Genomic DNA, 21,786 nt, shown 5'->3' with positions numbered 1-21,786 from the left:
AGCCCTGTGAAGATGATTGACAGGCACAATCAATCTGTTTAGACAGATCAGAACCAGCCACATGATTCAATGCAGGAAATGCTGAATGAACCTAAAGAATCTTCATCTGAACTCAGAAGCTCATCTGCAAAACTCAGATGAAGATGTTCATGTTTCTGGGAATTTTTTTTCTCTTCCTGGTAGTTGACATAAATGGGGATGTGTGTTCATACTGTACCTGTCACATTTATCACATTCCTCACAATAATCTCATATATCAAACTATCAATCAGCAAATCACATTTCTGTCTTAATCTTGCAAAGCTCTTTAAATGTGTACAGATTGTAATATTCTAATTAGAAACCCAGTGTGTGTGTGCGTGCATGTGTGTGTGCGTGTGCGTATGTGTGTGTGTGTGTGTGTGTGTGTGCTGGGGGCATCAGAATGGTCTGAATTTGGGCGGCAGCTACTTTATCATATAGTCAGCTCCACCCAGAACTCTCTCTATCACACACACACACTTTCTGTCATTCACTTGACTGTCAGTCACCTGAGCTGTCAAACAGGTAAGCTATTTTCTCTGCCATTATAAGATCTCAAAATTGATCTTTCCCTTATTTTCTTACAGGCATTCATACTGTTCCAGGTGATTTTTATTCTGTATATTAGTTGTGTAGTTTCTTACAATTTACTTCTACAAAAAAAAAATATATATATATCAAATGATGCTGACATCAGAAATACACTTCAGGCCAAATGTTTTTTTTTTTTTTTGTTAAAGTCTCTTCTGCTCACCAAGGCTGCATTTATTTGATTAACAATACAGTAAAAACAGCTGAATTTTCAGCATCATTACTCCAGTCTTTAGTGTCTCATGATCTTCAGAAATTATAATAATATGCTGATTTGCTGCTCAAGAAACATTACTGATTATTATCAATGTTGTATTTTTGTGGAAACTGTGACAGCCATTCAAAGTTTTTATTTTTATTTTTATTATTAATATTCAGCAGGGATGCATTACATTGATCAAATAAATGCTGATCTTTTGATCTTTCAATTCATCTGTGAATCCTGAAAAATAAAATGAATCACAGCTTACACAAAAATATATTAAAGGGGTCATATGGTGCGATTTCAATTTTTCCTTTCTCTTTGGAGCGTTACATGCTCTTGGTGAATAAAGAAGATCTGTAAAGTTTGCAAAGACTAAAGTCTCAAATCCAAAGAGATATTTTTTAGCAATGTTAAGACTCTGCCACGCCCCCCTAAAACAGTTCATTCAAACACCCTCCACATATCTATGTCACTATGTGGAAATATTTGCGTAATGCCGTCAAGATGTTCACGCAGAGAAAGAAGGTGTGGTTTCAGTAACACAGTTAGTGTTGAAGCATCATGTCAGGGAGATGTGTGTGTATCTAGCCAAAAGCAAAAGCACTTTATTTGGCCTTCAGAAAGTAGATGCATTTAGGAATCTTTAAGATTACTTACAACAGAACAGCAATGCATTTTATGGTCGACCGTTTCGTGAACCTAGGAGAGGAGGTAATTCTGACTTTGCTACGACAGTCTGGTGCTTCTGAATCAGCTACTGTATGTTTTGTTATTAGTTTAAGTATTTGCTATTGACTGTTCAAATGCTGAGTTTTGTGCATCGTGTGTGTGTGTGTGTGTGAGAGAGAGAGAGAGAGAGAGAGGGTCACACAGTGGAGTCAGCTGTCTCAACCGTCCGTGGCTTGTGTACTGCAAACACACATGAGCTTCATCACTGTGTCTGTCACGCGACTCTGTTCCCCTTTTGGCTTTATCTGATGGTAAAACTAAGCACATTATTAACTGTCTTTACATTTATTTGAAAGATGAAGCTCATGATTATGGAAAGGGACGTTACATTTCCGACGAGTGCTTGCGGTGTTCGGCCAATAACAATGCATTGGATCAGTTGGCCAATCAGAGCAGACTGCGCTTGTCAGAAGGAGGGACTTTGTAGAAAACAACGCGTTTGAGAGAGGCGGGGCATAGAGGACCTACAATAATGAATAGTATTTGAAAAATAATGTGTTTTTTGAACAGTAAAGCATGTCAACATATTCTGTTAAACCAAATACACAAAATAATGATCTTTAAAAAAGCATCATATGACCCCTTTAAGTTGCAAAAAAAAACTGTTTATAACAAAGATCCAACTATTAATAACTTAGAAACTAAATAAACAGTGTTGGGGAAGCTACTCTGAAACTGTAGCTTGACCAGCTACAAGGTACTCATAAATTAAAGTAGTTTATTCTTTTAGCTTTTCTATCACAAATGTGCAGAATCTGCTGATGTAATTACAACTGCTAGGTGATAAAGAAGGGGAGGGGGAGGCCGGGGGAGAGTTGATCTCTCGTGCCCCAGTTGGTAAAAAAAATTAGCCAATCAGCATCGAGTGTTCACTTTCAGCACTGATGAGTGTTGAGAAAAGAAACCTCATAGAGGAGGCTAACCTCCTTTCTGGTATCAACCAATCATCATAGAGATGTAAATTGCGTGCTATTAGTTTGAACGTCTCGCGCTGTGCTGATAATGATCCAAGTACTTATGATGAGCAGTGATATTGAATATTTGATCGCCAACAGATTTACCAAGCTGTCATTCATACAGTATATATACAAATTAAAAAAAAAAGAAGAACACGCCTAAGCTGATATAGGCTACAGCAGTCAGCTTAATGAAATAGCACAACAGGTAGCTCTCTTTTAGCACAGACTTTTAAGAAGGGATGGATGTTTGCTTTAAGTGATAGGCCAGGTAAGTGATATTATATTATCTTGTTGTATGTGTGTCGTTTTCTTTACGTTTTCTGACTAAAAGCAACCAAAAAGTCATTTTAAAGTGGTTAAGCAAATAATAATAATAATCGGCAGGGATCCCAGACCAATACAATAAGTGTGACTCCTCTATTTTCATACCCATGAGCCGCCACTGGTTGGGACACTTTTCCAAGCAATTTCAATGACAAAAAGTGTCCCAATCATTTGATTTGTAAACTATCCGATACACACAATAATACAATATTTGACAGAGTATTTACTGACTGTGAATGGAGATGTCAATCATCAACTGCACAGGTGAACACTGCACTTTGCGTGAATCCCACCACAACCATTCTTTGACAAATGATAAGCACACTACTGCGATTTTATTTTCTGTTAGATTAGTGTTCATTAAAAAACTGCATGTGTAGTGTGTGTGTGTGGGGGGGGGGGTTATATTATGACTGTTCATAATTGTAAATTAGACATTTTATCTAGAATGCAATAAAAAAGAAACATTTATCAGTTTAAAATGCCTATTATTCACCTCCTGTATGTGCTTTAAGCAGGGACACAAGCTCATTATGACAGAGTAACACCACTTACTAACATAGAAATATAACACAATACAGAAATAAAAATGTCATTTATTTATTTATTGAAATTATTATTTCATTAACATTAATGAATGACTGGCATACTTCTTTACATTATAATTTGTCTTTCCTGGCGTATATGAGATTAAGAAAAAAGCCAAATCCCGGACATTTTGGGCAATTAAGAAATCCCAGCCAGACGCATTTTCTTATGTCCAAAAAGAGGTCCAGGGAAAAGAGGACGTATGGTCACCCTACAGTTGGCAAATATTGCTGAATTGTCTTGCCATTCAAGTGGCATGCCACCAGCTTCTGTGAATAGTAAATCCTGTCTTCTTCAATTTGATTGGCTATTTCAAACATTTTGACATTGATGAGCACTTTTAAGCAGGAGCACACTAAATTAATTAGAATGTTTGACTGAAAATGTTTTCGAAACGGAATGTAGCGTTTGGTTGCGCTACATTGCTACTTGATGGAAAAAGTAGTTAGCTACAGGAAAAGCTACACTGTTTTAAAAGTACCCTCGCTACTGTAAAGCAACTGAAAAAAATAGCTAGCTACTCCCCAACACTGTAAATAAATAATCAAATAAATTAATTAATTAATAAATTAATAATGTCAGATCAAGTAGTATGTAAATTACTAATTGTAAATGTAACAATTGTACATATGGTAGAAATAGTAAGAGTAGTATGATAATATGCTTTTCTGGATTCAACCTCTGTCAAAGTGAGAATTCACGACTGGTCTACAAGTCAGCTGAATGGGTTTAAACTGGTGCAGATATAATCAGTGGTGTAGTCTAGTTTTTTTGTAATGAGTATACTGTGATTCCCCTCAGACCCCACCCCAACCTCATTCTCACCTGTCCCAGAGCGACAGTCCATCATCCCCACCACACTCATTAAAGCATACAGTATGCCTCTATATGTAACTTAGAGCATTCTGAAAGACTGCTTGTGTGATATCAACATGTCAATTTATTATAAGCAACACAAGACTTTAACAGCCAATGATATTTACAGCTGGGGAGACTGGACTGATTTTCTACTGTACACAGACACACACATACTCAGTATGTATGTCAGCTCTCACCTTCTCCCGCATTCACTGATCCACCACACTAACGTTAGTGAAGTTAATAGCTCACTGTATTTCTTGGATTCATTTTTTTGTTGTTGTATCGTTCGCCTGGCTGGGCAATTGATTCATTTAATGGTCCTTATCAACCTTTGTTGACATGGCCTCACATTCTTTTGGCATTGATTGTTTTGGGTAGGTAACTGGAAATTGTCAACTCAGTCTGGTAACACTGTTCTGTGGCTGTATGTTTATTTCACACTGAATGCAAAAGCACTGTTGAACAGGGTTAGCATTGCCTTTGCATGTAGGTTATAAGCAGTGCTGACCACCTTTTAAAACTGTAGTGTGTAGCACCACTTACCTGAGTATAAAAGCCTGGTTTAAAAAAGACAAACGTCTCAGATAAGTATGTAACCCTCGACGGAGATGTCATGTTGGTGACCGATGAATTGGGAATCTCGCCAGAGAGACCAATCAATTTTGACTGTAACTAAACAAGCCAATGCATGTGAAATTTGCATCTGACTGCCATGCCTCGCAGCGTGAGTATAAGAGGCAGCAGGTGCGTTGCATTTATTCATGTTTTCACTGAGGAGCCAAGCCTGTGCCCTGGCCGCCAAGAGGTGGTACAGCTGTGGCGACAGGACGTGACGTATCCATTCCCTCCTTCAGGGAACAAGGGTTACATATGTAACCCAGATGTTGCCTTTTAGTCAGTCACTTTTGACATCACGTCGGTGACTGACGAATTGGGAATCTCTACCAACACGCCACAGATGCTGCTCCCTCCTGTGCCCTGTATAAGGCTCCTGATCCCTCCTATAAGGCAGATGACAGGAAAGGGCTTTACACAGAGAAGGTCAATCACTGCTGTTCTTTGAGAAACCCACTCAGTGGGACTTGGATAACATTGGGAAAACGTGCCCTTCCTCCTGGAAGAAAAACATTGGAGAGTCACCTCACCCACAGGGGGGAGTGACATTTTTCTCATGTGGAGTAACCCCGTAGGGCCGTATTGCAAATGGAAGTCTTTGGGATGGCTCAGAGGCTGCATATTTTTCAGAGACTGAAGAGCGGACTCTGGCAGGGGAAACATGGCCTTAGTAGCTGTACCGTTGAGAATACACATATGGGATCCCAACAGGGTAATTCATAACGGCACCAGCCTCACACCAGCTTTCAAGAATTAATCGGATGAAGGCCTGATGCAGGACGCTCCACCACATTCAAATTCCAAAGCACTGGAGGACTCGAAAGGGTTTGCCCAGTTAGGGAACCCTCTGGAGAAAAACAAGCGCCAAGACGCAGCTAGCTGACTCTGAACCAGGGCCTCTCAGTGCCACTACCCGTTTGAGGTAAGAACACAGGATAGCGGTTCAACACGTAGGCTATAGAACCTAGCGAACATGTTCAGAGTCGCCCAGCCTGCAGCTCTACAGATATCTGTCTGCAAGGCACCATGAGTTGTCGCCCAGAATATTGCCACACTTCTGGTGGAATGAGCATGCAGCCTGAGTGGGCAGGGCACACCTTGTGCTTCATAGGCCAAGGTGATGGCATCCACTATCCAGCGGGCCACATCCTCTGCTTGGCGACTGCCTTCCCCTTCTGCTGGCCTCCATAACAGACAAAGAGCTGGTATGAGGTCATGAAGCTTTGAATCCTGTGTATATACCGCCGCAAAGCACAGACGGGACAGAGCAAAGCCAGGGCTGGGTCTGCCTCCTCCAGGGGCAGTGCTTGCAGGTTCATCACCTGGTCCCTGGAGGGAGTGGTAGGAACCTTGGGCACATAGCTGGGCCAGGATCTTAGTGTTGCATTGGAGTGTGGTGGGAAAATTGGGAAATTAGTTGGGTGAGGATGTGTCAAGACATGAAAGTATGCATCCTTCAGGTCGATTGCTGCAAACCAATCTTGGGGGCGGACCTATTGAACAGCAGGTTGTGAAGAGCACAGTTCGAAACTCGCAGGTCCAAGATTGGCCGTAACCCACAGCTTTTCAGGCATGACGTGTGGTCTTGAGTGCCACAACACCTACCTGGTTCCACGGTTCTGAGCCGCCCACGGCTGCCCGCTACCCTACTTTCCTTGAGACCCAAAGATAGAGGAAACTGCTCTTTCATCGAGAATTTGTGAGTTTTGAGTCATCCTGTCATCTCTGGGTTTGATTCAGGCAACGCTACCACACCTGAAAGGGGCAAGCAGCCATATGGTCATCCCTGAAGAGAGCAGCGATTGATATATGGTTGTTGGGAGGTGCCAAAAGATACAAGTGGTATGCTCTGTGCTGCACAGGACCTAGCCTGTTCCTCCAGCTGCCCCATCAGCTGTAGTGTGTGAGGAGTGAGAGCTCCCTCTTGGAGAATCTCTCACTGTGATCCTCCGCCACCACCGAAAGAAGCAACGCCCCGGCTTTCACCGAGATGAGTGATAGATCACAGCAGAGGCAGAGGGACTCATTTGATCCCATTTGAGGTAACAGAGTCCCGGGCACAGCACTGAGATCATGAGTCATGTTCCAGCAGTGAGAACATTAGTCATCCATGAACTCCACCTCAATGAGAGAGATGCCCAAACACATGAGACAGTGATCTTGATCGTCAGCCGGCACTTTTTTTTTTTGGTGCTGAAGGACACAGGGGGAGATAGCCGCACAGTTGCAGCGAAAAAGTGCGATGTGTAGGTACAGCACCACACACATCACAGTGAAAAGGCTGTGTGGGCTGTCTCAGACAGAAAACAGAGAAGAATGCTTCTACTTCTGTTGTGGATCACCGCTTCATTGCCATCACACCAACACCACTTGAAGAGTTTTCTCTCAGCACAGCAACACTTGATTCTTCAGGATGAATGAGCAGTCTTGTGAACAGCTCGGCTCTGAAGAGAAAAGATGAATCAATGTGATGCAGCTGCTGCCTCTTATACTCGCATTCTATAAATTTCGCATGCCTATGTGCATTGGCTCGTTTAATTTTACTCGACATGACATTGAAAGTGACTGACTGAAAGGGAAACAGGGTTAAGCACAGTGTCGAAAGTCCTAAATACAAATTATTATTAAAATGATGTTCAGTTTATGTTTACCCTGAAATTCTTTTGACCTCCGGAATGATGTGCTAACCTCTGCATCACAGCACAGAAATTATATATTTTATAAACTGTTATAAGCTTTAATACTGTAAAAAATAATGTGAAAGCACAGCAGATGGGAACATATTGTAAATTTACACATTTTTACAGTGTATGTTGAATAATAAATCTGTTTTCACCCTTGCAGCATAAATGATGAACTGAGAACAAGATGAGACAAGACATCATGCTCAGCAGACTGATACTGCTGTCTGCCCTCTGTATGGGTGAGACACACACACACACACACACACACACACACACATTCTTGCATTTGTGCTTTAAGGGGACTCTTCATAGGTGTAATGGTTTTTATACTGTACAAACTGTATTTTCTATCCCCTTACACTAACTCTACACCTAAATCTACCTAAATCCCCTTACACAAAACTACAGGCATTTTTTGAATGTCAAAAAACACTGGTTAGTATGTTTTTAAGCCTTTTGGTTTATGGGGACACAGGAAATGTAAACCTCATAAACCATGTTTACGATGTTTGCTAACCCATGTCATTATACAAATTTGTGTGCTCATAAACCATATATACCAAAACACATCAACACGCACATTCTTATGAAAGAAACATGCTAAATAGACTCAACACATGACAACAAAACTAATAATACTTAATAAACCAACTAATAAACCAATAATGCTATCAACACAGTAATATCCTTGGGAAGTCTGTTGGTCATCTCGGCTTCACTTCAGTCACTCCAGTTGAAGATTGTAGTCTGCTCATCTGGATCCTCACCTCCTTATAAAGATGAATCATGCATGGCTACTGATTTCACAGACGTCCTTCATCATTACTCCATATACCTCTGCATGCATTCTCTTGGCCTTTGTTCTTTTAATGTCACCAGTAGAAAAGAGTGCAAATTTTCATGCAAAAAAAGAGAGCATGCCTTAAGTCTGAAAGAGCATTCCTTAATCTTGTGCTCACACATAACTGTGTTTTATGGGAAAAACAAACAAATTGGAAATTCTTCATCTGTTGCCGCTTTGCATGATCATGTCATTTCTGAATAAGCATTGGGTGCTGACCCTGCATTTTCTTATTCAGTCTTAAAGCAGTTTAGTGAATGTGAATTACATTGACACTTAAAAAAAAAAAAAAAAAAGAAGAAGAAAGAAGAAGAAGAAGAAGAGTGTCAAGGACATGTTAATGATTAATTTAAGACAAATACCATTATATGCTCACATGCCTTCAAATTTCTCCACAGCAACAGCCGCACAAACAACTACACCTGAATCTCTGAGTGCTGTATCCCAGACAGCAACAGATCAAATGATCACTATTATGCCAAAAACTGAAATTACAGACTACTTTAACAAAACAGAGACACCAACCACAGCATCTGCAGAAACAAAAACAACTGCTGTACCAACAACAATTGCAGAATTAACAACCGTTACTGCTGTAACAACTGAGATACCAAACACTGCAATTTACACAACAACTGCAGGAACAACTGATTTGTCTGTGTGGCGAAGGTGGTCAATTTGAAACTATTTACAAAACTAATATCTAACCATTAATTAACTACGCCACCCGGAAAATACCGGGAAATAGTAACTTTATCAAAGGCACATAGGTTCACTGCCAAGACAGGGTGAGAATGGAGACGTGGACTGGAAATATAAAGACAAGCACTTTATTGAAATACAAAAGTTAAAAATACACAATACAATTAATTTTACACAAGGTCTCAATCAACAAAACACAATTTCAAAATATACATGCAAATACACAAAGAAACAATAGAAAGTAAAAGAGGTGGCCAGCATGTGAGAGCACAGCAAACTAATCACAACTCTGTGTACACACCAGTACATTACAACCACAGCTGGGCTCTCCCACTATACAGATTGACTGAAAATACAATACATGGAGAAATTACAAAAATCACAAAATACAGGAAAAAAAACAGAGTCAAATATCTGGTCAAGGAAACAACAACTCAGACACAACCACAATACAAACACACCACACACACACACTCACACCCACCCGCATGCAAGCATCCATGGCATAAACACCAACTCACAAACCATAATCAAATTAACCAAGATAAGACCCAGGCAAAACAGCCGGGCTGTCACAGCAGTGGATGTATTCTGCCCCAAACTAAACAATCACAACAACCCTTCCATGTACAGTTACCTGCCAAACATAGAAAAGTGAGTTACTCACAATAAACTGGGAATTAAAAACAAGGGAACTCACAATTATATAAACCGCAGGAGCATTATGGCGCCGTACTACACACCAGTCATAGGAAATGCAGACTATTTGTGTGACAACAACTACAAACATTAACAAATCAGCCTCTTGTTAATTGACAAAATTCCCTTTAGCATTGAGACAAGCCTAACTGTGAACCAACATGAGCGTCCAATGCACAGCAGCCGGAAAACCAGAAACAATGATCCTGGCGGTAACAAGCACATTGATATTACCAAATCTGCAGCTGCACTGCTACTACACCTTCCATAAATTTACAATGGAAGGATCCACAAAAAGGGGCCACTGATGGTGTGTCCCAAGCCACAAAACGCTCTCGTTTTTATATTCCCCACAACGAGCTCTGATAGGTTTAAAGTTCCAGCATGACCCCAGCCAATAGCAATAAGGGTTATACCACCCTGCTACACCTACAACATCTGAAGCATCATCAATTACTGCCAGTGCACTGCAAACAACACCAGCAACCTCCATCTGTGCTACATCTGCACCTGCATTAATTACTGTTCTGTCTGTGATAGCTGCCAAAATTATTTTGTAAAAACTACAGACATTTTTTTACAGTACTACAGAACTGGCTGCAGCTGCATCCTTAAAACCAACAAACACTGATGGTGCAACACAGACGTCTAGTGATTTAACATCTGCAACATCTACTTCTATCACTAGAAAAACTTTAATCAACCACTAAATTCCATGAAACTTCTGAAACAACAAGTAATTTCCCCACTACACCTGTAGCAAAAACTGTTCATCTTACAGCATCTCCATTACCACAAACTACTGCCAGTGTGGAAACTGAATCAAAAACTGCAGATAGTGTCATGACAACAACAAATTCCTGAAAGTGCAATCGTTGCACTGCTACTACAACTGACAGAGCAATATTTACTGTGACTTCAACATCTGCCATGCATACAAAACATTTAGAAAACATAGAATGTTTTTAATTAACTTCTTTGGTACTAATAACTGTTGGAGTGACACAAGAAGAATCGACTGCTATCACTAAAACATTTGCAGAACATTGCCAGAGATCTTGGAATCAAACAAAACACCAAGTGAATCAACACCTTCATGCCCTCCAAGCTCTGCAGTGCAAAATACAGTCTTACAAACGCAGAAACTACAACTCCTGTACATATTTCTGAGGCATTTACATCTAGAGCACTGCTTTCAACACCAACAACTACTTTTCTTACGACATCTGCAAGATCAGCAATTACTCTTCTTACCACACCTGTAGTACCAAATACTCTCGATGCAACACGACTTCCACACACTACTAGTGATACAACACCTGCAATGCTAACACATTTATTTACTATATCTTCTAAAACAAAGTTTACTACACCTGCTGCACAAACAACCACAACTACTTCTAATAAAACACTTTCAGCACAAACAAGCTTTCATCACTCAGCACTGTAGAACCGTTCACAGCCTTCGGTACAACACCGATAAGACAAACTACGACTAGTTCGAAAACGGATATTTTAGTAGCTTTATTTTCTACAGCAATTAGAGATTTTAGAACTGCTCTACCTAAAAGCTTAGAAGCATCAACAACTTCTGCAAGTACACAAACAATGATGTCTACCGCAACTGTAGCACATCCAATAACTGTTTCTGTAACTCAAGAACCAACATCTACTGTTGCTACAAAATCTGCCGAACTAACAACTACTGAACGAACAACCACATATATCGCTAAACCTTCAAATCCATTTAAGAATAATCGTAATAATAAAATAGTATGTCTTAGTAAGCCATCTGAATATATTTATTTATTACAGAATGAATGTTTTTAAAATGACTGTGCTTCCTGTAAGTTCATAAGATGATTACACTGATTATATTTTCTTCTCGCCCTTCCACAGCAACATCTGCATCTCTGGGTAATGCACAGGTGAGTCAGGAGAAACCCCAAGAGGAAATGATTTCCATATTTTGCTTCATGTTTTTCTTTACAAAATCAAAAGTGTATACTTACAAATCTGTAAGTCCAGATAACTTTATACTTAATTCTTTCTTGTTCAAGGAGGCATTTAGTATCATAATGTAAAATACTAATTTTTATATTACCTGCTTTTCTTTCAGTGCAATGCAACACACTCAGATGGTGAGATTATTAAACATTAATGCAACATCTTGTGCATGCATGACAGTACTCAAAGACACATAGGCCTAACCCAGTAAACTGCAATGTATGGAGTATGTATGAAGGCGATCTGGTATAGTACAGCACATATATGCAAAAGCATTTGCAGTCTGTCGAGGAGACCAATTATAATAAGGTGGCGCCCCCTAGTGGATAGAATTAAACATCAGGCCTGGGTGTCATACTTTCTTTACTTTTCAGAAGAGTCATCAAATGTTCTGTAAAATCTTTTATTTTCATTTTATTATTATTATTATTATTATTTACTTTTATAGTTTTATTTATTTACTTTATTTATTTTTTAAACTCAGGTAGTCTTTATGATCTATTACATTTCACACTGATGAATAACATTTGCAAGATGAAGGCATTTTTTTTCCCCCTGTGTCATAATAAGCTCAGCTTTTACAGTTAACAAGTACAATCTCATTCCCTATCATGTAAATACATATTAACGTCTGTTTGCCGCGGCCTTGCGCCTTTATAGACTTTGCGCTGTACACTAGTCCTGTTTGGGGCTAGTATCTCCGTATTACAAACTAATCTGAGTACCTGCAAAGTAATAAATAAATATCTATGGTTTTTCCTAGAAACAGGATCATGCAGTCTCACTACTGAGTGAGTACTTAATTAACATTAGTGCATTGTATCATAATAGTTAGCTCATAGATTTCAACCAAATATATTTTATTCCCACTGTTACAGTAGAACCAGCAATCAAACTTTGAACAGCTGTGATCTGAATAATCTGAAAAACTTCAGCTCTCTGGTGAGTGATTTCTCTCTGCTTTCTTTCTACATCTCCCTCTCTACTTATAAAACTATTCACTGTTGTGATATTATTCATAAACTGACACAGCAGGCACTAAAAAACAGTTACTTAGAATCAGGCAGTAAGAATAAATTGCATGCTTTTTAAGAACAACAATACATTTTATATGTGAATTAATATACAAATATATGGATTAAAGAGAGAAGCATCTGCACATAGCAAACTTGATTTTCTTGTGAATTTTACAGTTCAGGTGAAAAATTCTGACACATGCTGGAACTACATATGTTTAGAGTTTATGACATTAGAATGTAGAATGTAGTATAAATATGGTGGACATAGGAGGGCTCAGATTTGTAAATACCTATTGTTCCGAGAGTAAAGCTGCTGAATGCTAATGTAATGATTTTTGTAATTGTTCCGATCATCAAGGCTGCATGTGTTTGTTCAAAAATACTGTAAAAACATTAGTTTTGTATAATATTATTACAATTTAAAATAGCTGTTCTGTATGTGAATATATAGTAAAATGTAATTTGCTGCTCAAGAAACATTTCTGATTATTATCAATGTTGAAAACAGTTGTGCCGCCCAATATTAATCTAACATTTTATTTTTCAGGATTCACAGATGAATAGAAAGTTCAAAAGATCAGAATTTATTTTAAACATTATAAATGTCTTTACTGTCACTTTTGATAATTTTAATGCATCCTTGTTAAAGGCATTCATTTCTTTTAAAAATGAAAATAAATAAAAATACTGACCAAGCTTTAAAGAGCAGTGTACATTTTGCTATTAATTATAATAATCCAGTGAGATTTTTGTATGCTACAGATAACAATAGAAAGTATGATCCACACATAGATTTCACCATCATTAAGTCAGTCTGGGATAATAGGAAGAGATTTAAAAAAAAAAAAAAAAAAAAAAGGCTGAGACAGAACACGGCAACATATCTAAGAAACTTGAAATCTACAGTACCTAACCCTTAACACAGTGCACACGCATAGCTAGGATAAAATCAGTTCTAAACGCAATGGGTGGTCATACCAAATCATTTGATTTAGTTAATAGAAGTTAACTGATAAGTGCCTAAAACTTTCCACAGCACTGCAATTTTGTAGGTTGATTTCTCCAAGCATCATAGAGATGTTGCCAAAGCTCTTAAGATTTTAGTCTGTCTCAGTTTCTGTCTCTTCATGTAATCCCAGACTGTCTCGATGCTAAAATCAGATCTCTGTATGAAATATACCTTTTTTGTTGGACTCATAGTGTAAAAATAAAAAAATTAAAAAAATAAATTTCCTCACTTGATTATTATGGCAAAAATGCATGGCTGCAGTAGCTAGAGAAAGAAATGTTCTTAAATGTCCCCATGTAGTTGCCATTATAATACAAGCTTTTTGATCAAATTAATTATTCAGCTGTGGTACTTTTTTGTGTTTTCATATTTAGATTTTAAATGCAGTGGATGACACTGTACACCATCTACAATGTATATCAAACAGCCCAGCAAGTTTTCCTCAAGAAAAACTTCACATGCTCCAAACTGAGCTTGGAAAGATCATTGCATCAACACTAAATGTTATGGTTCACCTTGTAAGAAAAACACATTTAAAACTATTTAAACTTGCTGGAAAACATCAGCTGGCTGCTTTGCTTTTTGCTTATTTTATTTTTATTTAGCGCTTTCTGATTTTCTGAAATATTTGCCTTAATGATTGCAATCAGATGAACCATCAAATGTTTATAATTTATTTCTTTCAATATCAATGAACACTGTGAACTATATGCAGGGTGCAATTTCAGCCTGAACGCTGTTAGTGAGTTATCATATAATTATGTGCATAATGAAGTTTATTTTTATTTTAGGGAGTTTCTTCAAACGAGGACATTGCTGACAGTTTTGGTGCTTTACACACACTGACTGCAGAAAATGTGCAAAACATGGAGTTTGTTCAGTCATGGATCTGTGTCAGGCTTATTCCACTCCTCCCGTTTATTACCACAGAGTTTATATCCAACATGAGCAAGATAAACTTTTCATGTGTCAGCTACCAGACAATGTATGAATCAAAATTTTGTATATACTAATATTACAGAGAAGCAAATTGAAATTGTGGCTAATCTTTAAACATTTTTTTTGTGAATAGAGTCAAAACACTCAGTCAGCAGGTGAATCTGATCAATGGAACATCTAAGACCTCCATCTACACCCAATTCATTCAGCCATTCTTGTCTAGACAACTTTCAGGTGCAGTAAAAATGTTTTTAAGTTTAAATGATTCAAACCTGTTACAGAACTTACGAGACTTACGAGACTTACGAAAAGTGGTTACAATAAAACCAATAAATATATCAAAGTTCACAATTCAGGGGTGCTTTGATTAATTCCCTCAATTTTCTGTATTCAATCCAGATCCTGCATGTCTTTCTAACATTATGAGCAGTGCTGAATGGCTTGTGAAAAATTTTGGTGAATTTTCATTCTACGCTAGTATGCATTTCTGATTTTATTGTGAGTGTTTTTGGTTTTTTTACATTTTTTGGTAGCTTTTGATTCCTTGTTACCTTGAATGTAAGTTTTGCTGCTGTTGGATCCATCCACCGGTGCTCTTGAAAATGTGACCGTGGTGAAGGAGGTGTTGAGCAGCATCCTAAAAGCCCCAGATGAGGAGCAGCTAGAGAAATTCTTTGAAACGTTTGTGGAGGTCAGCAAGGAGGTGAGTCTTTTTACAATGTATTCTTGTTTTTTTTTTCTCAGTGCAATTTATCTATAATTGCTTAGACCAAGAATGTGCTGCTTGTGGGCAAGGAGGCCGTGCTAGAAGGTCCTGTCGGGGTGCTAAATGTATCTCTTCCCCCACCCTCCCCTCTCAGGAAAACATCACCTACATCACAAACGCGGAAGTCCGGGACGCAATACTGAACCTGACTTTGACGGCTCTGGCTCCCAAATTCCCTCTCTTCCAAACCAGTGACTATGAGCTGTGGTTCCAAATTAATCTCGTGGTCCTGCTGGCCAGCTTCAGTCCTTCAGTTTTGGTGGTGATCCCCGCCAACCTCACCTGCGACTCTTACGGCGCAATGTAAACAATCTGGCTCCCTTGGTTTCTTGTCTTAATTCAGTGAATAGAAGTAAATGATGAGATTTTCCACTTTTGCACGTTTCCACAGATTGAAAGGCATGGAGAGCGCTTTGGCGGTTCTCCCAACTGGAGTTGGAGTGGAGCTGAAGTCAAGCATAGACAAACTTCGACAGTCACCACCAGAAGGTATGGCCTGAGCAGCTCCCTTCAAATACGTAAAGATCGCAGTGTTGTTCTTTGGTAAACCAAAAGAGTCCTTACCAAATGCAGGTGAATGTAAGCAATTTGCAAGTGGCCTCCCATTGACAGAAATCTTGTTTGTCTTGGTTTTTTCCTCAGGCTGCACGCCCCCTCGCCCTGTGGGTTTCGTAAGTACTTCATTGTCGTACATGGGTTATGGGTAAAGTTCAAGCCCATTAGAAGCTGTACATAATGGTTTTCTTATATTTTCTTGCTTTGTCTTCCTTCTCGCCAGTGCAAAGAGACAATAGTGGATGGTGAGTCAGAACACAGGATGCTAGTTTGCGATTGATAGATTTTCATCAGTTTGTGATAAAATCATGAGATAGCTAGTAAGTTCTAGACCTCATCTTTTGTTTTTTGTTTTTGTTTGCTTTGCAGAGGTGAGGCTGTGTGGAGGTGTCCACAGGTGAGTATCGGTTTGGTGCCTGCTGAGAACAGAGATTGGCTTTAAAGTGGTGAAAATGGATAACATGTTTTTGTCCCTTGCAGTGGTGGACCCGGGAGCCAGCCTCCTTCCTCGGCTCAGCTGTGCGACTTGGCCATCTCTAATTATGCCTGCTCTCCGGTAAGTCTTCCATGAACGGTGCACCTGAATGCCTGTCTTTGCAAATACTCCCATTTCTCTGACTGCACAAATCTGCCCACTTCTTTCAAGGTTGCATCCTCCCTGTCCTCTGACGCCCTCGTCACACTGCTGACTTGCAAGGTGCCGAGCAGCGTGAACAGCAGCGCAGAGACGTGGAAGCTTTTCTTCCAGAAAGTCGCGGGAGTTCTGGAGGTTGCTCTGTCAGCGTACTCCAACAACGTGAGTGACACCCCTGCTTTCTGGAACAGGAGATGGAGTGCTGTCTCTGGGCTCTACATTGAGATATGTCCCTTTGCTTTCACAGACCCTCGGTGGCCATCAGCCTGAGTCCCGTGTTCTCGATGCCATTGGAGAGGTGAAAGTCAACAACTTCAGCGCCGCACAACTGGCAGATGTCAGCTTCATTACCGACTGGTTCCAGGGAAGGCTGAGACCATTCTTGCCTGCAGTCTCCAGGGACTTCCTGTCCTGCCTTAGCTCCAAGAACTTCAGTTGCGACACCTACCAAGTTGTGTAAGTATCTTCAGTGCTCTGTAAATCCCGAAGTGGTAGTCAGGGGAGTGGAGTTGAGCAATCCGTAACGACCGACGATCTCTCCCGAAATAGGGTGCAGGCTCTAAGTCGTCAAGCGTCCCTCATGGAGGTGGGGCAACAACGGGTCGTCTTCACTGAATTTGTCAGTCCCTTCCTCTCGAGAGACGACCTACCAGGTACTTTAAGCCCTATCAATGTCTTGAGTTGCCACCCGTCATGCTGTAGTTCCTTAGGCATCCTTCAGCGTCTCGGCTTGTCACGGGTGTTTCGCCAGTTCAAAGGTGTTCTGTTTAATTTCCCCCGATGTTCAATCCAGATCCTGCCTGTCTTGCCAATACTATGAGCAGCGCTGACTGGCTGGAGAAGAACTTTGGCAACTTCTCCGTCTACGCTACCTTGGAGGACTTGCAAAGGCTGAATGAAAATTTCTCCAGCGTGAGTAACCTTTGGCTTGCTCCAGTTGCCCATGTGAATTGTCATTATTTTAGGAATGTATTTTTGATCTGAAGTAAACGGCCTCACCTGTGATGTATCATCTGCTGTCCATGTTGTGCTTCAGTTTGCATCCTTGGCGCTGCTGAGCCCTAGCCAAGTAGCTGAACTGACACTGAGCTCCGGAGCGCTGAACAACACCCATCAGATCGACGCTGTGTTCGACCGCCTGGAGAATGGCAACGCTTTCAAGAACGTGGAGGAGTTTCTGACGGCTCTAACCGCATCTCCTGAGGCAAGTCAATGAATCAAAGCGTTTGACAGAGGTCGCGTGGAAGCCATGAAGACTAGCCCAAAGAACGCTACTTTCACGCTGTGCCATTCACACTCCCGGTGTTTTATCCCTGCAGATTCCCGATATCACCCCCGCTGTGAGAGACGTGATGATGAACCGAACCTTCGGGATCATTGAACTGAAGCTCCCGGGATTTGTGGCTCATGACTGGGAAGTGTGGTTCACCGAGAAGCTCATCCCTGTCCTCCCCAGTTTCACCGCAGGAATGCTGCTTAAGGTCACAGCTGACATCAACTGCACCAACTACCATGTGATGTGAGTGCCTGAATGTGGAGAAAGGAAGCTTGTCGATCTGCATCGACACGCCCACCTTAACACCCTTCTGTTCCTTTCTGTCGCAGCGTTGAGGGAATGGGAGATGTTTTCGACAAAATGACATTCACCAGGAGGCAGGAGATGACCAGGGTTCTGGTGGAGCACCTGAAGCAATTTGCCGTCCGATACAACAGTCCAGGTAGGCCTTCCAGGGCGTGCTTTCCCGGCACCTCTCTGTTGCCGGGTGGCATGCGTTGCTGGTTTTGTTTAAGCTGACAGGTCAGGGTTTTTGTGTGTCGGCTTCATAGCAGCGCACCGACGCAGGCTGATCTTCTTCCACCCCTATTTTGAAAAACAGATTGCAGAAAGGACATCGGAAACGATGCTGAGTGGCTTGACATCAACTTGGGTCTATTCTCCACGGTGGCCAATTACTCAGACCTCAAGGAGCTGAACATCAGTGGGGTAAATCACCTATTTTTATTACGTTTCTCTTCTCACACAGCTTTAAGGGAGTTCTTGGCTGGTAGTGATTTTTGGTTGTTTATTTGTTTTCTTTGGTTTTCTTTTTTTTTTCTCCATGTCTTTGGGAAGAGAGCAAATCACCAACCGTCATGCGTTATTTACTTTGTGTCTGGGTTTTGTTCACCTTAGCTGGCAGCTTTGGAATCCCTGTCACCTGACCAGAAAGCAGAGCTGCTGTTGGATCCGTCCACCGGTGCTCTTGAAAATGTGACCGTGGTGAAGGAGGTGTTGAGCAGCATCCTAAAAGCCCCAGATGAGGAGCAGCTAGAGAAATTCTTTGAAACGTTTGTGGAGGTCAGCAAGGAGGTGAGTCTTTTTACAATTTATTCTTGTTTTTTTTTGTTTTTTTCTCAGTGCAATTTATCTATAATTGCTTAGACCAAGAATGTGCTGCTTGTGGGCAAGGAGGCCGTGCTAGAAGGTCCTGTCGTGGTGCTAAATGTATCTCTTCCCCCACCCTCCCCTCTCAGGAAAACATCACCTACATCACAAACGCGGAAGTCCGGGACGCAATACTGAACCTGACTTTGACGGCTCTGGCTCCCAAATTCCCTCTCTTCCAAACCAGTGACTATGAGCTGTGGTTCCAAATTAATCTCGTGGTCCTGCTGGCCAGCTTCAGTCCTTCAGTTTTGGTGGTGATCCCCGCCAACCTCACCTGCGACTCTTACGACGCAATGTAAACAATCTGGCTCCCTTGGTTTCTTGTCTTAATTCAGTGAATAGAAGTAAATGTTGAGATTTTCCATTTTTTGCACGTTTCCACAGATTGAAAGGCATGGAGAGCGCTTTGGCGGTTCTCCCAACTGGAGTTGGAGTGGAGCTGAAGTCAAGCATAGACAAACTTCGACAGTCACCACCAGAAGGTATGGCCTGAGCAGCTCTCTTCAAATACGTAAAGATCGCAGTGTTGTTCTTTGGTAAACCAAAAGAGTCCTTACCAAATGCAGGTGAATGTAAGGCATTTGCAAGTGGCCTCCCATTGACAGAAATCTTGTTTGTCTTGGTTTTTTCCTCAGGCTGCACGCCCCCTCGCCCTGTGGGTTTCGTAAGTACTTCATTGTCGTACATGGGTTATGGGTAAAGTTCAAGCCCATTAGAAGCTGTACATAATGGTTTTCTTATATTTTCTTGCTTTGTCTTCCTTCTCGCCAGTGCAAAGAGACAATAGTGGATGGTGAGTCAGAACACAGGATGCTAGTTTGCGATTGATAGATTTTCATCAGTTTGTGATAAAATCATGAGATAGCTAGTAAGTTCTAGACCTCATCTTTTGTTTTTTTTGTTTTTGTTTGCTTTGCAGAGGTGAGGCTGTGTGGAGGTGTCCACAGGTGAGTATCGGTTTGGTGCCTGCTGAGAACAGAGATTGGCTTTAAAGTGGTGAAAATGGATAACATGTTTTTGTCCCTTGCAGTGGTGGACCCGGGAGCCAGCCTCCTTCCTCGGCTCAGCTGTGCGACTTCGCCATCTCTAATTATGCCTGCTCTCCGGTAAGTCTTCCATGAACGGTGCACCTGAATGCCTGTCTTTGCAAATACTCCCATTTCTCTGACTGCACAAATCTGCCCACTCCTTTCAAGGTTGCATCCTCCCTGTCCTCTGACGCCCTCGTCACACTGCTGACTTGCAAGGTGCCGAGCAGCGTGAACAGCAGCGCAGAGACGTGGAAGCTTTTCTTCCAGAAAGTCGCGGGAGTTCTGGAGGTTGCTCTGTCAGCGTACTCCAACAACGTGAGTGACACCCCTGCTTTCTGGAACAGGAGATGGAGTGCTGTCTCTGGGCTCTACATTGAGATATGTCCCTCTGCTTTCACAGACCCTCGGTGGCCATCAGCCTGAGTCCCGTGTTCTCGATGCCATTGGAGAGGTGAAAGTCAACAACTTCAGCGCCGCACAACTGACAGATGTCAGCTTCATTACCGACTGGTTCCAGGGAAGGCTGAGACCATTCTTGCCTGCAGTCTCCAGAGTCTCCGCTTCCTGTCCTGCCTTAGCTCCAAGAACTTCAGTTGCGACACCTACCAAGTTGTGTAAGTATCTTCAGTGCTCTGTAAATCCCGAAGTGGTAGTCAGGGGAGTGGAGTTGAGCAATCCGTAACGACCGACGATCTCTCCCGAAATAGGGTGCAGGCTCTAAGTCGTCAAGCGTCCCTCATGGAGGTGGGGCAACAACGGGTCGTCTTCACTGAATTTGTCAATCCCTTCCTCTCGAGAGACGACCTACCAGGTACTTTAAGCCCTATCAATGTCTTGAGTTGCCACCCGTCATGCTGTAGTTCCTTAGGCATCCTTCAGCGTCTCGGCTTGTCACGGGTGTTTCGCCAGTTCAAAGGTGTTCTGTTTAATTCCCCCGATGTTCAATCCAGATCCTGCCTGTCTTGCCAATACTACGAGCAGCGCTGACTGGCTGGAGAAGAACTTTGGCAACTTCTCCGTCTACGCTACCTTGGAGGACTTGCAAAGGCTGAATGAAAATTTCTCCAGCGTGAGTAGCCTTTGGCTTGCTCCAGTTGCCCATGTGAATTGTCATTATTTTAGGAATGTATTTTTGATCTGAAGTAAACGGCCTCACCTGTGATGTATCATCTGCTGTCCATGTTGTGCTTCAGTTTGCATCCTTGGCGCTGCTGAGCCCTAGCCAAGTAGCTGAGCTGACACTGAGCTCCGGAGCGCTGAACAACACCCATCAGATCGACGCTGTGTTCGACCGCCTGGAGAATGGCAACGCTTTCAAGAACGTGGAGGAGTTTCTGACGGCTCTAACCGCATCTCCTGAGGCAAGTCAATGAATCAAAGCGTTTGACAGAGGTCGCGTGGAAGCCATGAAGACTAGCCCAGAGAACGCTACTTTCACGCTGTGCCATTCACACTCCCGGTGTTTTATCCCTGCAGATTCCCGATATCACCCCCGCTGTGAGAGACGTGATGATGAACCGAACCTTCGGGATCATTGAACTGAGCTCCGGGATTTGTGGCTCATGACTGGGAAGTGTGG

At 41.5% G+C, this 21,786-nt stretch overlaps 1 protein-coding gene across 1 annotated transcript; it reads left to right on the top strand.

Annotated features, from left to right (window-relative positions):
* The first annotated feature begins 421 nt into the window (after positions 1-421).
* LOC109056810 lies at positions 422-21,773 on the top strand. The gene is made up of 37 exons (XM_042716050.1): positions 422-546; positions 7,738-7,816; positions 11,719-11,747; positions 11,939-11,960; positions 12,590-12,617; positions 12,705-12,768; positions 14,229-14,372; positions 14,646-14,839; positions 14,927-15,027; positions 15,193-15,270; positions 15,357-15,496; positions 15,654-15,862; positions 15,951-16,048; positions 16,202-16,230; positions 16,338-16,359; positions 16,484-16,511; positions 16,595-16,670; positions 16,761-16,910; positions 16,996-17,204; positions 17,298-17,401; positions 17,542-17,660; positions 17,785-17,952; positions 18,068-18,267; positions 18,354-18,466; positions 18,626-18,732; positions 18,922-19,098; positions 19,263-19,471; positions 19,561-19,658; positions 19,812-19,840; positions 19,948-19,969; positions 20,096-20,123; positions 20,207-20,282; positions 20,373-20,522; positions 20,608-20,821; positions 21,158-21,276; positions 21,401-21,568; positions 21,684-21,773. The coding sequence occupies exons 2-37, from the start codon at positions 7,762-7,764 to the stop codon at positions 21,771-21,773; spliced, it is 3,867 nt and encodes a 1,288-aa protein (XP_042571984.1). The 5' UTR covers positions 422-546; positions 7,738-7,761.
* Positions 21,774-21,786: the final 13 nt, after the last annotated feature.

Source organism: Cyprinus carpio, chromosome B1 (genome assembly GCF_018340385.1).
Source record: "Cyprinus carpio isolate SPL01 chromosome B1, ASM1834038v1, whole genome shotgun sequence".
In the NCBI taxonomy this organism is placed as follows: Eukaryota; Metazoa; Chordata; class Actinopteri; order Cypriniformes; family Cyprinidae; genus Cyprinus; species Cyprinus carpio.
Note: the sequence above shows the minus strand (reverse complement) of the source record. Positions and strands in the feature narration are given on the sequence as shown.

What these genes read in the sequence shown, in the direction of transcription:
- LOC109056810 (XM_042716050.1), top strand. Translation starts at nt 7,762, where the DNA reads ATGAGACAAGACATCATGCTCAGCAGACTGATACTGCTGTCTGCCCTC. An exon ending in TCATGCAGTCTCACTACTGA is followed by an intron (nt 12,618 to 12,704) that starts GTGAGTACTTAA and finishes CCACTGTTACAG; the next exon opens with TAGAACCAGCAATCAAACTT. An exon ending in TGCGACTCTTACGACGCAAT is followed by an intron (nt 19,472 to 19,560) that starts GTAAACAATCTG and finishes ACGTTTCCACAG; the next exon opens with ATTGAAAGGCATGGAGAGCG.